Source organism: Physeter macrocephalus, chromosome 10 (assembly GCF_002837175.3).
Source record: "Physeter macrocephalus isolate SW-GA chromosome 10, ASM283717v5, whole genome shotgun sequence".
NCBI classification, from domain to species: domain Eukaryota; kingdom Metazoa; phylum Chordata; class Mammalia; order Artiodactyla; family Physeteridae; genus Physeter; species Physeter macrocephalus.
In genome coordinates this window covers 37635381-37649122 of record NC_041223.1, presented here as the reverse complement: position 1 = coordinate 37649122, position 13742 = coordinate 37635381, and the positions used below count along the sequence as shown (strand labels likewise).

Here is a 13742-nt window from a genome sequence, read left to right as displayed (position 1 = left end):
TAAATGTATTCACTAAAAAAACCCCAAACACACAAAAAAGTGAAGGCACAGCCGACCTCAAGCCTTCATAGGGCGGCGGAGCACGCGCCCCGAGCCCGGAGCGGGCGCCGTCCGCCCGATGCGCGGAGCGGCCTGCAGGTGGCGCCCAGAAGTGGGCTCCCTCCCCGCGAGGCCTGGGCCAGGTGGACTGGAAGGGGCGGAGGTAACCAGAAGCGGGCAGCTGAGGCCGCTCCGCGGTCCCCACCCCTTCAGCGCTGCGCTCGCTACAAGCGTGCGGGGAGAGGACGCGAGCGGCTGCGCCAGCTGCGTTCCGAGCTCGGGCACCGCTGCTGCTTCTCCTCCGAGCGCCGGGCGTCCCCGCCGCGCTCAGTCCGAAGTCGGCCACCATGGAGGCGCAGGCACGAGGTGAGTGGTCGCCGACCGCCCTGAGGGTCAGGCTCTGGGGAGCGTAAAGGCCCTTTCCCTGCATCACCTAACTTTGCTCCCGGACCGAGCGGATGGGTGACCGCTCCACACGTCCGCAACTCTGCTCCTACCCGCGCCTGCGGGGACATTCCTGCTCCCCAAACTCAGGATTTGCTGCGGGGCTGGGGACCAGTGAAGGACGCATTAAGTGCAGAGGACCCTCCGCAGGAAATGCGCCAGCGGAATGCCCTACTTCTTTCGCAGCCCGTCGCCCACACGCTTCCCGAACCTCGTGGGCGCCCAAAGGACCTGTTGGGCCGGGACCGGAGTCCGCGTTTCGTTCCCTTTTCCCCGCGGGGAGTAGGGGGGAGCGCGACGCCTCCTTCCCTGAGCGGTGGGCTAGCGTCCCGCAGCTCCCAAGTCCCGGGCTGAGCGCGGCGCGCGCCGCGGCGGTGCTTCCGCGGGGACCCGGCTCTCCCGGCTACGCGAGGGGTTGGCAGGGCCGGGACCTGACTTCCGAGGCCGGGACCTGACTTCCGAGGCCGGGAGAGCGTTACCGCCCGCTGATCGTCAGCACCTCGACACGGGTGTCCCTGTTTCCCACGGTCGGGAGCGACTTCTGCCTCCCCAGGCGCGCAGGGCTGCCGGCCACAGTCTGGCCGTCACGCTCCCAGCTCCTGGGGTCGCCCGCTCGAGGAGCCCGAGACCGCTTCACCAAGGGCAGCCTGGTGTCTTGGGGTCACACACGGACGAGGGTTAGGGAATCCCGAAGGAATCGTACAAGAGTGGAAGTAAATGGTCGGTGGAAAGAAACAGAGGTGGGCGGAGGTGGAGCCGGAGACTGGTAGGAAGGACACTGACTCTGGAGTCTATCTTGGGAGCAACGCCAAGAAGGGATGGGGGGCAGAGTTCAACCTTTAAAACAATCACCACCACCTTTCTAACACACTGCGGGAAATTCTGTGAAGGCTTTTAAAAATAAATTAAAAACCCGTTAAAAAAAAAAAAAGGAATAAGAGGTTCATGACCGTATGTGCTCGCCCTTTAGAGGCCTAAGCATCCTTCATGTGAGCGACTTGGCAGATACTTGGGCCTGGAGCCACGCAACAGGTTTGCTGCCAGGATTATGATGGTCTGAACAGTACAAACCACCCTCGTTCTTATCATCAGCCAAGATCCTGTGCATAAAGCTGCCAATTCCAGTATTTTTTTCCCCACTCTCTAAATAGGAAAGGAGAATTCAATCAAGTGTTGTTGGTCAAATTCAAAAGCAGAGGTCAGGTTGGAGGACTTCACTCCTAAACTGAAGCAGGTGGAAACAAGGCTGGAGCTTTCCAACCTGCTTTGCAGATTAGAATTATTTGCAGTCTTAAATACAGGCCCTGGCAGATTCCAGACCAATCAAATTGGAATCTCTGGGGCCTGGGCATGGGTATATTTGAAATATTCCCAGGTGAATCTGTTACTCAGTGAGGTTGGAGAAAAAATACAGCAGATAGGAAACATTCATAAGGTTTGTGAAACTACAGATTGGACCCACTAGTGTTATTCGTTTGGTTTACTTGAGAAATATACTTAACAAATATTCCATTGCTTTCCTTGGCCAAGCACTGTGCTAGGAGGAACAAACACGACCTTGAGCTCTGCTTCATGAAATTTACAGTAGAGGAAGAGATGGACATTAATTTGATACTTATTTGATAAGTAAAATGTAAAATTGCAAGCATCTTAATGATAAGAAGAGGGCCACAGTGTAGCAAGAGCCTGAAAAATCTCCCGGCCTAGTAGGTGATAATCAAACCAGCAGAGTTTGTTTACTGTGTCCCTGTTTCTGCTCTTTGTGCTTTGCATGTGTTGACTCATTTCTTCTTCACAGCAGTCTCATGAGCTAGGTAGTGTTGTCCTTCCTGTTCTCCAGAAAGGAAACAGGTCAAAGATGTAAATTTCTTGTAACATCAAGTTCAAGATCTTCTTGCCACTTCAGCAAGTTTCTCTGGCTAAATGAATTGCCTCTTAGATTCTAAAAGAGTCCTGTGATTTCCTAAATGCAAGTTTCTATCCTCAACACCGTTTATTTTAGAATTATCTAGAGTGGGGATGGCTTCTCTTTCTGCCTCTTGATCTAGAGAAAAGCAAAACTGAGTGAGGTTAAGTGGTCAGCTGCTGATAAGATATCCCCATGTACTTTGCAGGGGAACCCCCCCCCACAAATGCTATGGACATGATTTGCACACATTGCTCCATAAATGCAGCAGCAGGTCCTAGAAACGTTTCCTAAGTGAAATGCTGCAGATATGTTCTTTGACTTTGGTAGAAAGTAAAACACAGAAGTGGGGTTAGGAGCAGAGCCATTCCACGAAGAACAGTATGCAGTGAGAGGCCCACAGGAGGCCAACGTTACCAGTTGTTTTCCTGGTAGTAGAGAATTTGCCTTCATAAAAATGATATATTAGAGAGAGAATTTATTTAGGAATGTAGCATTTTCCTGAAACATATGGCAGTCCTTTAAAGTAAAAAGTTCCTGATCTTTTTGAGCTACCTCTCAATATTTCTTTACTCTAGGAAATAACTTTCTGTCTTTCCCATTGTCTTTAATGTTAAAAGGCACAATTTCACTTAACGCTTGTATGTATTCAGATTAATAATTGTATTAGTGTCCTATAATTGCTGTAACAAATTACTGCAAATTTAGTGGCTTAGAACAACAGAAATGTTTTCTCTCACAGTTTGGAGGCTGGAAGTCCAAAGTCACTATCACTGGACCAAAATTAAGATGTCAGCAAGGCTTCGATCCCTCTGGATGCTCTAAGGAATAATTTTTCCTTACCTCTTCCAGCTACTGGTGGCTGTTGGTATTCTTTGGCTGCATCTTTGCAGTCTCTGCCTTTGTGGTCATATTGCCTTCTCTTCTGTCAGATTTCCCTCTGTCTCTCTTTTAAGAATGCTTGTGATTTCATTTAGAGCTCCCCTGGATAATCCAAGATAATCTCCCCATCCCAAGATCCTTAACTTGATCACATCTGCAAAGACCCTTTTCCCATATAAGGTAACATTTAGAGGTTCCAGGGATTGGGACCTGATATCTTTGGGTGCCATTATTCAGCCAAATTACAGTAATTATTTTTTATATTCAGACATTCTGCTCAGGAGGATTCTCATAAGTCCATGAATGACATAAAGTAATAAACATCAGATTAATCCTGTTTGCAGATTCCATTAAAGTGAAAATGTCATATTTACCTTACTTCCTACTTTGCTCACAGGACATTTATTTGCACTCATCTTGTTCCAAGAAGAACTCAGGGCAGTTTATACAGATACATGAAACACAGCAAGGTAATGTAAATTAGAAATAGATGAAAGAAAACAAACCAGAATAAGAACAGAAAATGAAGCAAGGAATGAGCTCTAGAAAAATGAATACAGTTATATCCTTTTTATTAATATTCCATGAAAACAAATTCTTGCTTTGTAAACAAGGCATGTTATTTTTTTTTTACAAAGCAGTAAAATAATCCCTTCTCCCATAAATAGCAACAGGTCAAGTCTCTTATATTGTAGGGATAAGATTACCCAAGGAAAAAAATCTGTTTTCCACATTTCAGGCCATATAATCATAAACCTCAAACTGTGGAAGCTAGGTATTACACATTTTGATGAATGACTTTTGAAAATATTATGAAGAGCATTCTTAGTGTCTTCACAGCTACCTTCTATTGTTTTATTTTCCCTCTAAATAAAAGTTTTAAAGTAATTAGTGATGTTTATATAAGATAAAGTCAGTCATTTGCAACAAATCATGTCCTATTGTTGCAATTAAAATTCTTATAAAATGGAGTCATAACAAATCATAGATATTATAGTATATTGGAACCTATTTTGAATTGCATTCCCTAATATATACCTTGTTTTCTTGATACTCTTGGTAGGCAGAATCTGAGAGTTGCTTCAAAAAACTTATAAGCAAAAGAGTCCATTTTTCTGGCCAGTCATACGATTTGGTACTTAGGGAACTAAGTAAATAATAAATAAGTATTGATACTTTGACAAATAATGATTTGTCAAATAAATATTTCAACAAATATTTATTGATTACTGTAGTAATAGCAGATACTCAATAAGCACTTACTATTGAGAGGTAGCAGGGGATAGTGGTTAAGATTACAAAATCAAGTCAAACTGCTTGTATTTTGATCCTACCATTGTCACTTATCATTAACATGACCCTGAAAAATGTATTTGATCTCTCTGGGCCTTGGTTTCCCCATACATAAAGTGAGGAAAACAATAACAGCTATCTCATAGGATGGTAATGAGGATTTAACGAGTTAATATATGCAAAGTGCTTAAAACGGTACCTGACACTTCGTGAGTACTCTATAAACATTTGCTGATGTTTTTAGTAGCATGTGCCGAGAACTTTACATGCATTATCTTATTGAATCCTTTAATGACACCATGGGATAGACACTATTACTTTTAACTCATTTTATAGACAGGGAAAACTGAAGGTCAGAAAAGTTCAGTGAGGAAGGCAGAATTCAACTGCAAGTCCGTCTGAGTCCAGAGTGTAAGCTCCACCACTATACTACACCATTTCTTAGTATGTGATGGGCAGTATATGCCAACGGGAAGCAAAGATGTATTTGATTGACATGGGTCATCTTTCCAGGGAGGGCAACCAAAAAGAGTCATTCCTAGGGGTAATGGCACATAGAACTAGCTAGATGATATATTTCCATCTCATTGGGACTTTTTGAGTATTAAAGTATTAGTTAGAACTAATTCACAATGAGGGTGATAAAAACAATAATACTGTATTTTTTAAGTGCCAGATGCCATGCTATTATGCACTTAAAAAAATCATGTTATTACTAAATACAGCAAAGTCAAGAGGAAGGTAATGCTATTTTCGTTTTGCAGATGAAGAAACTAAATGACAGAGTAGTTGCACAACTTCCTTTAATTCATAGATCTTGGATGTGTTGGAGCCCAGATTTGGAATCAGAGAGTTGGACTCCACACTTTGAGATTTTATTAATATTCTATACCATCTCCTTAAGTTGGTGTGTATAAGTGGTCAGTGTGCAAAGTTAAAAATAATAGATTTTTCTTGACATTCTGTATGGTCAAGGGGGTTTTAAAAGGGCAGAATTTAACCATACTGTCTGTTGCGTATATGGGCAGCGTCTAGGTCTGGGAATGTGACCCAGAATAGCTGAGGTCTGCAAGAATAAGCCCCATATTATGGCAAGTTGGGGTAGGGGTGCTTATGTAGCAACAGCTTGCTGTTTTAGTTCTGTTTTCAAGATGGGAAATTCTGTAAAATCACAGGCCATGTGATTCTTAGAACCAGTACGGAATTTTATCAGCAGCTGCAAGGAAAAGCCAGTTCAAAGGTGGAATGGTTCAAATATGTTATTCCACTTCGTGTTCATCTATATCTCGTAATCTCAGGACTTCAAAATAAATAAAAGGCATAGGATCTACCTGCTTGTCTCCAGAAAGTAGGGTCTGTACACTCTAGATGCCCGCTAAAAGGACTCATCTCAAGGAATACCCAAAAAAGAAAGATTTTTATAGTCTCATGAGTATTATAATTACTTGTTTACCCCGATATGTTTTAATTTAACCGTCTCCCAGCATGTTAGCACAATACCTACTTTAAGAAGGTACCTAGTGGAAAAAATTGATCGTCAGAGGGTTTGTCCTTAAGCTACTGTAGCAATCTCTGTGTTAAATTTTTGTGGTCTAAAATGGCAATTGAAACAAACTTATGGTTACCAAGGGGGAAAGAGGGGGAAGGGATAAACTGGGAGATTGGGATTGACATATACACACTTCTATATATAAGATAGATAACTAATAAGGACCTATTGTATAGCACAGGAAACTCTTCTTAATAATCTGTAATGACCTATATAGGAAAAGAATCCAAAAAAGAGTGGATATATGTATATGTATAACTGATTCACTTTGCTGAACAGCAGAAACTAACACAACATTGTAAATCAACTATACTCCAATAAAAATTAATTTTTAAAAATGGCAATTGAAGAAAAGAGAGTGGCAGTCCCAGTCATCAGCCTGGCTTCTCTCCATGTATGTGGGCGTTCATCATTACTGCAGTTTTGGAAGGTTCCCAGCAACACTTTGAAGCCTCCTTTTAAACTTATGGAGTTAGGATGCAGTTAAGAACACATAAAGGATGACCTCAATCTGTGGATTTTTCCAGCCTGTCATTCTACTTTTCATTGAATATTTTAGAAATGCAGTGTAATTTATTTAAAATCTATGCATTAAATTAAGAATCATCATTAATGCACCAAGGAAGGCAGTAGGACATTTTAATGAATTTGAGTTGGCTAAACGAAAGCTCTGGGTCCTCAAGGAAAGATGAATTTTAAATAGTTTCTCACAGTGTGAGTCGTTTATAAGTGTTACATTTTGATGCAGAGCGTGTGAAATTCCCAGAATAAAACCACAAATCTCCAAGAGTACCCCTTCATCACCACCATATTGCTTCTTTCTCAAAAGACAAAAATCTGACACTTGACTATTTGTGCTATAGCCAAATGATGTACCACACACTGAAAATGTGTGTATATGTTACACCTCATCTCCAGACTTATCCGTGGTTATTTGCACCTTACACAAATTACATTTTCCCTGCTGTGTCTAAAACATAGAATCCTCCAAGCCCTTGAAAATTGCAAAATGCAATTTTCTTATAATTAGACACCTCTTTTGTCAATCAATAGCAAGAGCACCTTGTCAAGAATCCTGGAAGCAGAACTGATTCATTCAAAAGAAAAAGATAACTAGGGATTGGGGACGGTGAGAAGGGATCTCTTCAGATTTCTCAGTTTCAGAGTCTCTGGCTGTTGGATATTTGTTTGTTTTTCACTGATTTTCCCCCCTTCACATGAATGAGCTGAGAGTAGCAATAATGAGAGCAGAAAAGAAAATTGTTTATAAGTATTTCCAACATTCGGGATTTCAAAATGGATTCATTTCTACATGAAGACATCATGGAAAGATGGTTCCCTTACTTAAGAGTTAGGACAGGCCAGGAGGAAACTGAAGTCTTTTTCCTCGTTATTCCTCTTTTGATACCCCAGGTCTCCATCTGGAAATTTCAAGATATTCATTCTTCCTGCAAAGTTTATTTCAAGTGATTGGAAGGTTCTTATAAGCACTCACCTATTTCTATTTTCCTCATTCCATGAAGGACATTACTGACAAGGAAAATATCTATTTATTGTGGGCCTACTGTGTGCCAGGCATGGTTGCAGTCATTTATGAGATGTTCCATCGGGTTCCCATAGTCCACTCTCAATGACACTGTCCCTGAAAGGAGGATTAGGACTTACGTTTTTTTCACTGTGACAGGGAATGTATACAGATTAAGAGAGATAAGATGCATAGATACAATGTATAGAGACAAGAACACACATGCAGAAATTTTTTGAAATATGATCTTGCTATTTTGATAAAGTCTGCATGTGAAGACGTAAGGAGAGTGTATCCACCAGCCAGAAGGCAGGTGGTTACTTCATGGCAGTGCTCAATGCATATGCTTTACAGATTCTCTTGCGTGCAGGAGAAGGGCTGAGACCCAGGCCCCTCCTTTCGAGCAAGGGTTTTGGCCTCCACAGGGGAGAAAGGCCCTTGTACTTACAAATAAAAAATCCAGTACATTTGAAAAGCAAATCTCGTATTGGAAAAAAAAGGGAGGTCGGTTGAGTAACAGTAAAAAACAGCGGTAAAACACACATCTGCAAAGAGATTCAGATATACATTTGAAAAGAATCAGAATCACAATATTGCCCACACCACATTGACTTAAGTTCTTTGATTATGTATGTTATGGGGTTGCTGACTTCCCTCATTAAGAGAACTGGACAAATAATAGTGGTATTAGCACTAAGATTTTATAATCTACTATCCCAAATCTTACAATTAGATACAAATATAACTTTTTATGACCTTTGCTACTGTAGAGAAAAAACCCATTTATATTTAGTGTCATCCCACATGTTGTGTACTTATAGTTAAATATGCTTGTTTGCAATGACCCAGGAATTCACAACATGTAGAAGTACAAAAACTACCTCCTGTGGAGATCTGACCTCAGGAAGAAAAGAACTTGATGCCAGCGTTTTGCTTGGCCCTCTCTTCCCGGATGACGCCCTGTGCCTACCTCTGCAGAGTTGCCTTCCTCAGATTTTTGTCTGTTCTTCTTAGTCCTTCCTCAAGGCTGAGGGAAAATAAATATTTTGGATTAATGTAATGGGACCTGTTATATATGGTGGAGTTATAATGGTCCCATGTAATTGCTTTGAATTTGGGTTCTCTTTGAGGAAAGAGAAAATTAGCTCTTTCTCTTTAAAAAAAAAAAAAAAAATCCAGTGGTCAGTCCTCCGACCGTCCCCATCTTAGTTGACCTCCGACCGTCCCCATCTTAGTTGACCTACCAACATCTCTTGGCGCAGTTGCTCATTCCCTCCTCCCTGGAGCACTTTGTTCTCTTGGTTTCCAGGATGCCAAGCACTTCCCCCCCTCCTTCTTCGCGAGCCCCTCCTCAGTTTCCTTTGCCTTCTATCTGCACTCACTCTCTTTCTTGGTGAGCTCCTCGTGACTTGTGCTTTTAAATTCCATCCATACACCAACAAACCAATAACTCCCAAATTTATTTTCCCAGCCTGGACCTGGCCCCTCACCTTCAGCCTACTCACTCACTATGTCTGCATGAATGTCTAATAAAATCTTGAACTTAACATGTCTAACATTGAATTTCTGATCTTTTTCCTCTGAAATAACCCTAGTATCCCAGTATCTTCCAGAGTTATTGCCATCTCAGCTAATGGCAACTCCATTTCAAAAACATGGAAGCCCAAAACCTATCCCAGGAAAGGTTTTTGTTTTGGGGTTCCCCCCGCATCATATCACTTCCAGTCTGTCATGCCAGCTCTACTTTCACAATATATTGAGAGTGAAACAGCTTCCCACCCTCTCTGCTGACCGTGCCTTGGTCCAGGCCACCATTATTTCTCACCTGAGTTTCTGCAAGAGTTTCCTAGCTGGTCTCCTTCCTTGGGCCCTGGCCTGTCTTCAGTCTATTCTCAACATAGTAACGAGAGTGATCGTCTCAAAACAGGTAGTATCATGCCATTCCTCCCTTCAGTACTCTGCAGTAACTCCTTCTTTCACTAAGAATAAAGAGTAGGGTCCTTACTGTGGCCACAAGGGTGCTACGTGATTCCCCTTCCTCCTCGTTATTTCCCCGACCTTATCTCCTAATGCTTTCCTTTGGAATTCCCTTTGCTGCTTCTTCAGAGCCTTTCAACTTACTAATCCTGCCTCAGAAACTCTCCCTCAGCTACCTTCCTGGCTTGAGTCCTCATCCTTGTTTCCAGCCAGTGTTACCCTTAGTCCTGGCAACTGGGCCCCTGTTGTCAGGAGACAGTTCTCTGTCGGTCTCTCAAGTTTCTGCGCAACTGGTCTTGTGAGCAAAGGCATTCACAGCTAATTTTCCCTTGACTCTCTTTTGAAGGAGGTTTTGCATAGCAGGCGGCCTTGGAAGACAGAGACTGTCTCCCCTAGGGGCAGGTAGATTTACCGCCCAAGATAATAAAGATCAGGACTCCCTCTGGACCCCATGTCGTGCAGATTTGCTAGCAGCCCCTGTATAAAATCAGAGCATCCTAATCTCGGTGTTCCTCTCGGAAACACATCCCACTGTGTAATCAGGCAACACCTGGCCCTCAGCACGTCACCCTTGTGGAATTAGGGCTTAGGGAACTGGTGCAATGATGTTACTATGGCGACTGCTATTGTTGTGAGTAATACATTTTCTTTTTTCTGTGACCCAGGAGTCTTGTATCTTCTGCCAACATCTCGGAAACTGGCAGGCTAATTTGTTTGCTTGCAAGTGGGGCGAAATCCAACACTTGCCAATTCTTGACACCTTTCCTGAGCCATTAATTTTAGAGGACCCCATTTTAGCCTTCTGTGTGAGCCTTGTCTGGAATGAGTAGTCTATAGACCCACCTAGAACCTATGCCTCCTCTTCTAGACCGAGCTCTGGGTACCCGGGACTCCAGAATTCTCTGCCCAAACAGCCCTCAGTGTGTTACCAGGCTTGCCTGTGCCTTCCAAGAGTAGACCATGCTGCCAGCATGAACATTCTTCATCCTGAGAGATGACGGACTGGCTGCTCTTGGAGTTGGACATACAGGCTAGGGTACTGGTTGTCAAAGAGTTATCCCTTGACCAGCATCACGGGCTTCACCTGGGAACTTGTTAGAAATGCAAATTCTTAAGCCCCACTCTCGACCTACTGAATCAGAGACTTTGGAGGCGAGCCACCTGTGCTTTAAAATGCCCTCCCAATGATTCTGATGCGCACTCTGTTTGAGAGTTCCGATACAAACTCACTGGGCTAGGTTACCCCATGCACGTGCACAGGAGCCCCTGTTTGTGCTTGCGATGGACAGACCTCTAGGTGACCCCCAGTGATGAATGATTTCCAGTTTTCATACCCCTGTATGGTCCTTCCACCGAGATTTCAGGCAGGACCTGTGACTCGCTTCTAACAGCATGTGACAGACATGATGGGATGTTATCCTTTGATTATGTTACTTTAATAATACTCTGTCTTAGCAGACTGGAGTTGAGACTCTCCTGGTGGGTTGATGAAGGAAGCAGCTGTTAGACAAGCTCACGTGACCAGGAACTTTGGGCAGCTTCTAGAAACTGTGGGTGTTTTCTAGGACCTGAGGAAGGCAGCAAAAACCTAAGGCCTTCTGTTCTGTAGAGGCCAGGAAATTATCCTGCCAACAGCCTGAGTGAGACTTGAAGTGGATTCTCCCCAGTCAAACTTCGAGATGAGAGTGCTGGGCTTCCCTGGTGGCGCAGTAGTTAAGAATCCGCCTGCCAATGCAGGGGACACGGGTTTGAGCCCTGGTCCGGGAAGATCCCACATGCCACGGAGCAACTAGGCTCGTGCGCCACAACTACTGAGCCTGCGCTCTAGAGCCCGTGAGCCACAACTACTGAAGCCCGCGAGCCACAACTACTGAAGCCCATGCGCCTAGAGCCCGTGCTCCGCAACAAGAGAGGCCACCGCAATGAGAAGCCCATGCACCACAACGAAGAGTAGCCCCCGCTCGCCTCAACTAGAGAAAGCCCGCGCGCAGCAACGAAGACCCAACGCAGCCAAAAATAAATAAATAAATAAATAAATTTAAAAAAAAAAAGAGTGCACTGTGGCTGACACCTGGGTTACAGCTTACTGCCCTGTGAGACCCTGAAAGAGGTCTCACAGCCAAGCTGTGCCCAGGTTTCTGACCCACAGAAGCTCAGAGATAATAGAAGCGTGTCATTTGAAGCAGCTAACTTCATGGTAACATGCCATGTGGCAGTTGGTAACTAACAGGGTGCAGGGTGTCTGTGGGAAGAGAGGACAGGCTGTGTCCCTCCTTTGCGCTCTTGCCGTGGGCCCTGCAAAGGTTAGTGATGATCATGTCGTGGCCTCTTTACATGACACTTCACTCTACACCCTCACCACTCACACGCACAGAGACACTTACTATTGATATTTCCCTAACCTGCTTTCCGTTTCTCTTTTTAGCCTCTATTCCCCTCTCACATACTGTATATTTTACCTAATGTATTTTTTTTCCTTGGCTTTTCCTACCCCTCCTAAAAGTAAGTTCCCTGAGGCCAAAATATGTTACTGTGTTCATCAGTGCTCAATCTCCAGTATGTAGAGCTTAACACATAATAGGGATTCAATCAATATTTCTTAAATGAATGAAGCAAGCTACAATCTTTTTGAGAGTCTCCTGGTTCCTTGTTAATGCTCCACTGAAATCAACTGGCTCTTTCTACTGACTCAGTTCAGTATTGGATAATTGCATGAATGGTAAAAAATAAATGTGAAGAAAATAGTTTGAAGCATAGTAGTTAAATAAATGAAAAAATGTGTTCCATTCCCTGCGACTTCCCCCATAAAAAGAACAGACTGACCCAAGGTTTGCCATTCTTGCAAGACCAGAGTCCATCTAGCAGTATCACCATGAACATATGTAACCCTTACTTTCTATCAGCAGGCCTCTTCTTTTTCTGTGGCAGACTGGCGGCTGTGCGGTCGGTTTGTAGATGTGATCGTGTGCTCACAGAAGGAATGCAGGAGGAAGAGAGTCCAGCTTCCCCACTGGACTGTGCCCCATTTTCCTCTCTCCCTTCCCTTAATTACCAGGCTGTGCCACCTCAGTCATTTGCCCCAAAGGACTCTCCACTTTGAGTCAGGCACATGGTCCAAAGGATATCTATAGAGAGCCTGGCTGTTTTCCTCAATATAAATCTACATTTTTCCCTGGGTTGATGCTTTCTGTTGTTTCTGTCATCTGTCTCTTGATCAAACCCTTTTGGGAGGCAGTCTGATGTAGAGAGAGGGCACTGGCCTGGGAGCCCAGAGACTTGTGTCTGGTCTCGGCTTTGTCATCATTATGACTCACCTCTCAGGTCTGTTTGCTCACCTCTTACCTGAGGGGGTTGGATCAGATGTCCTTTGAGGTCCTGACTAGCTCGTTCTTGAAAGGCTCATTCAAGTTCTTTTATCTGTGTTGCTTTCTAAAAATAAAAAAAGATCTGTATGTATCTATGTATGTATATGTACACATACAAATGTGTGTGTATGTTTATATATATAAAGCTGCTGTTGCTATATATATAAAACAACTATAATGGAACTATGCTTGCTTCCATTTCCATATGGAAAGTTTGCAGTCAAGTTAGGTATTTTCATTTCCTAACGTCATTCCTAAGATTTTAGTCTGGATGCTGCTACTTCTCATTTAGAGGTTGACTGTGCACCCACATAAGCTGTTTCTCCAGGCTGAGAAGATGAGTGCAGTCATGTGGGGAGAAGTCAGGAGGAAGAAATAGAAGAAAGATAAAGGTTCTGTCAGATAAAGGGACTCTAGCCTAGTGGTGGAGAGCACAGATGTTGTTACAGAGATTTGGATTCGTGTCCCAGTTCAGTCATTTTTTTGGTTGTGTGACCTTTAAATTAACCAAGTCTCTGTTTGGTCATCTGTAAAACGGTGAGAGTTGTGGCCACCCAGTGGGTTTGGTGATGACTGAGGGAGATGATGCCCAGGAAGCAGTTGGGATGGTGCTTGGGTACTATTATGGTAATTAAAAGGAAAGGTGAGATTTATTTATTAAACAAATGTCATTTCTTTGTGAGCTTACCACCCTTATTTTTATTGAAGCAGTTAGGTGTCAAGTTACTATGTTTAATGCATTTTTTTTTTTTTTTTTTTTTT

The 13742-nt window shown here is 43.4% G+C and overlaps 1 protein-coding gene across 6 annotated transcripts in view; it reads left to right on the top strand.

Annotated features, from left to right (window-relative positions):
- The first annotated feature begins 288 nt into the window (after window positions 1–288).
- Window positions 289–13742, top strand: part of TPD52L1 (TPD52 like 1) — a 97179-nt gene continuing 83725 nt past the window's right edge. For all 6 annotated transcript variants that reach the window (XM_028494477.1, XM_007113658.2, XM_055087521.1 and 3 more), the window contains exon 1: window positions 289–405. In XM_028494477.1, the coding sequence (XP_028350278.1) occupies window positions 387–405 (19 nt within the window). In that variant the 5' untranslated portion in view covers window positions 289–386. The remainder of the gene's footprint in view (window positions 406–13742) is intronic.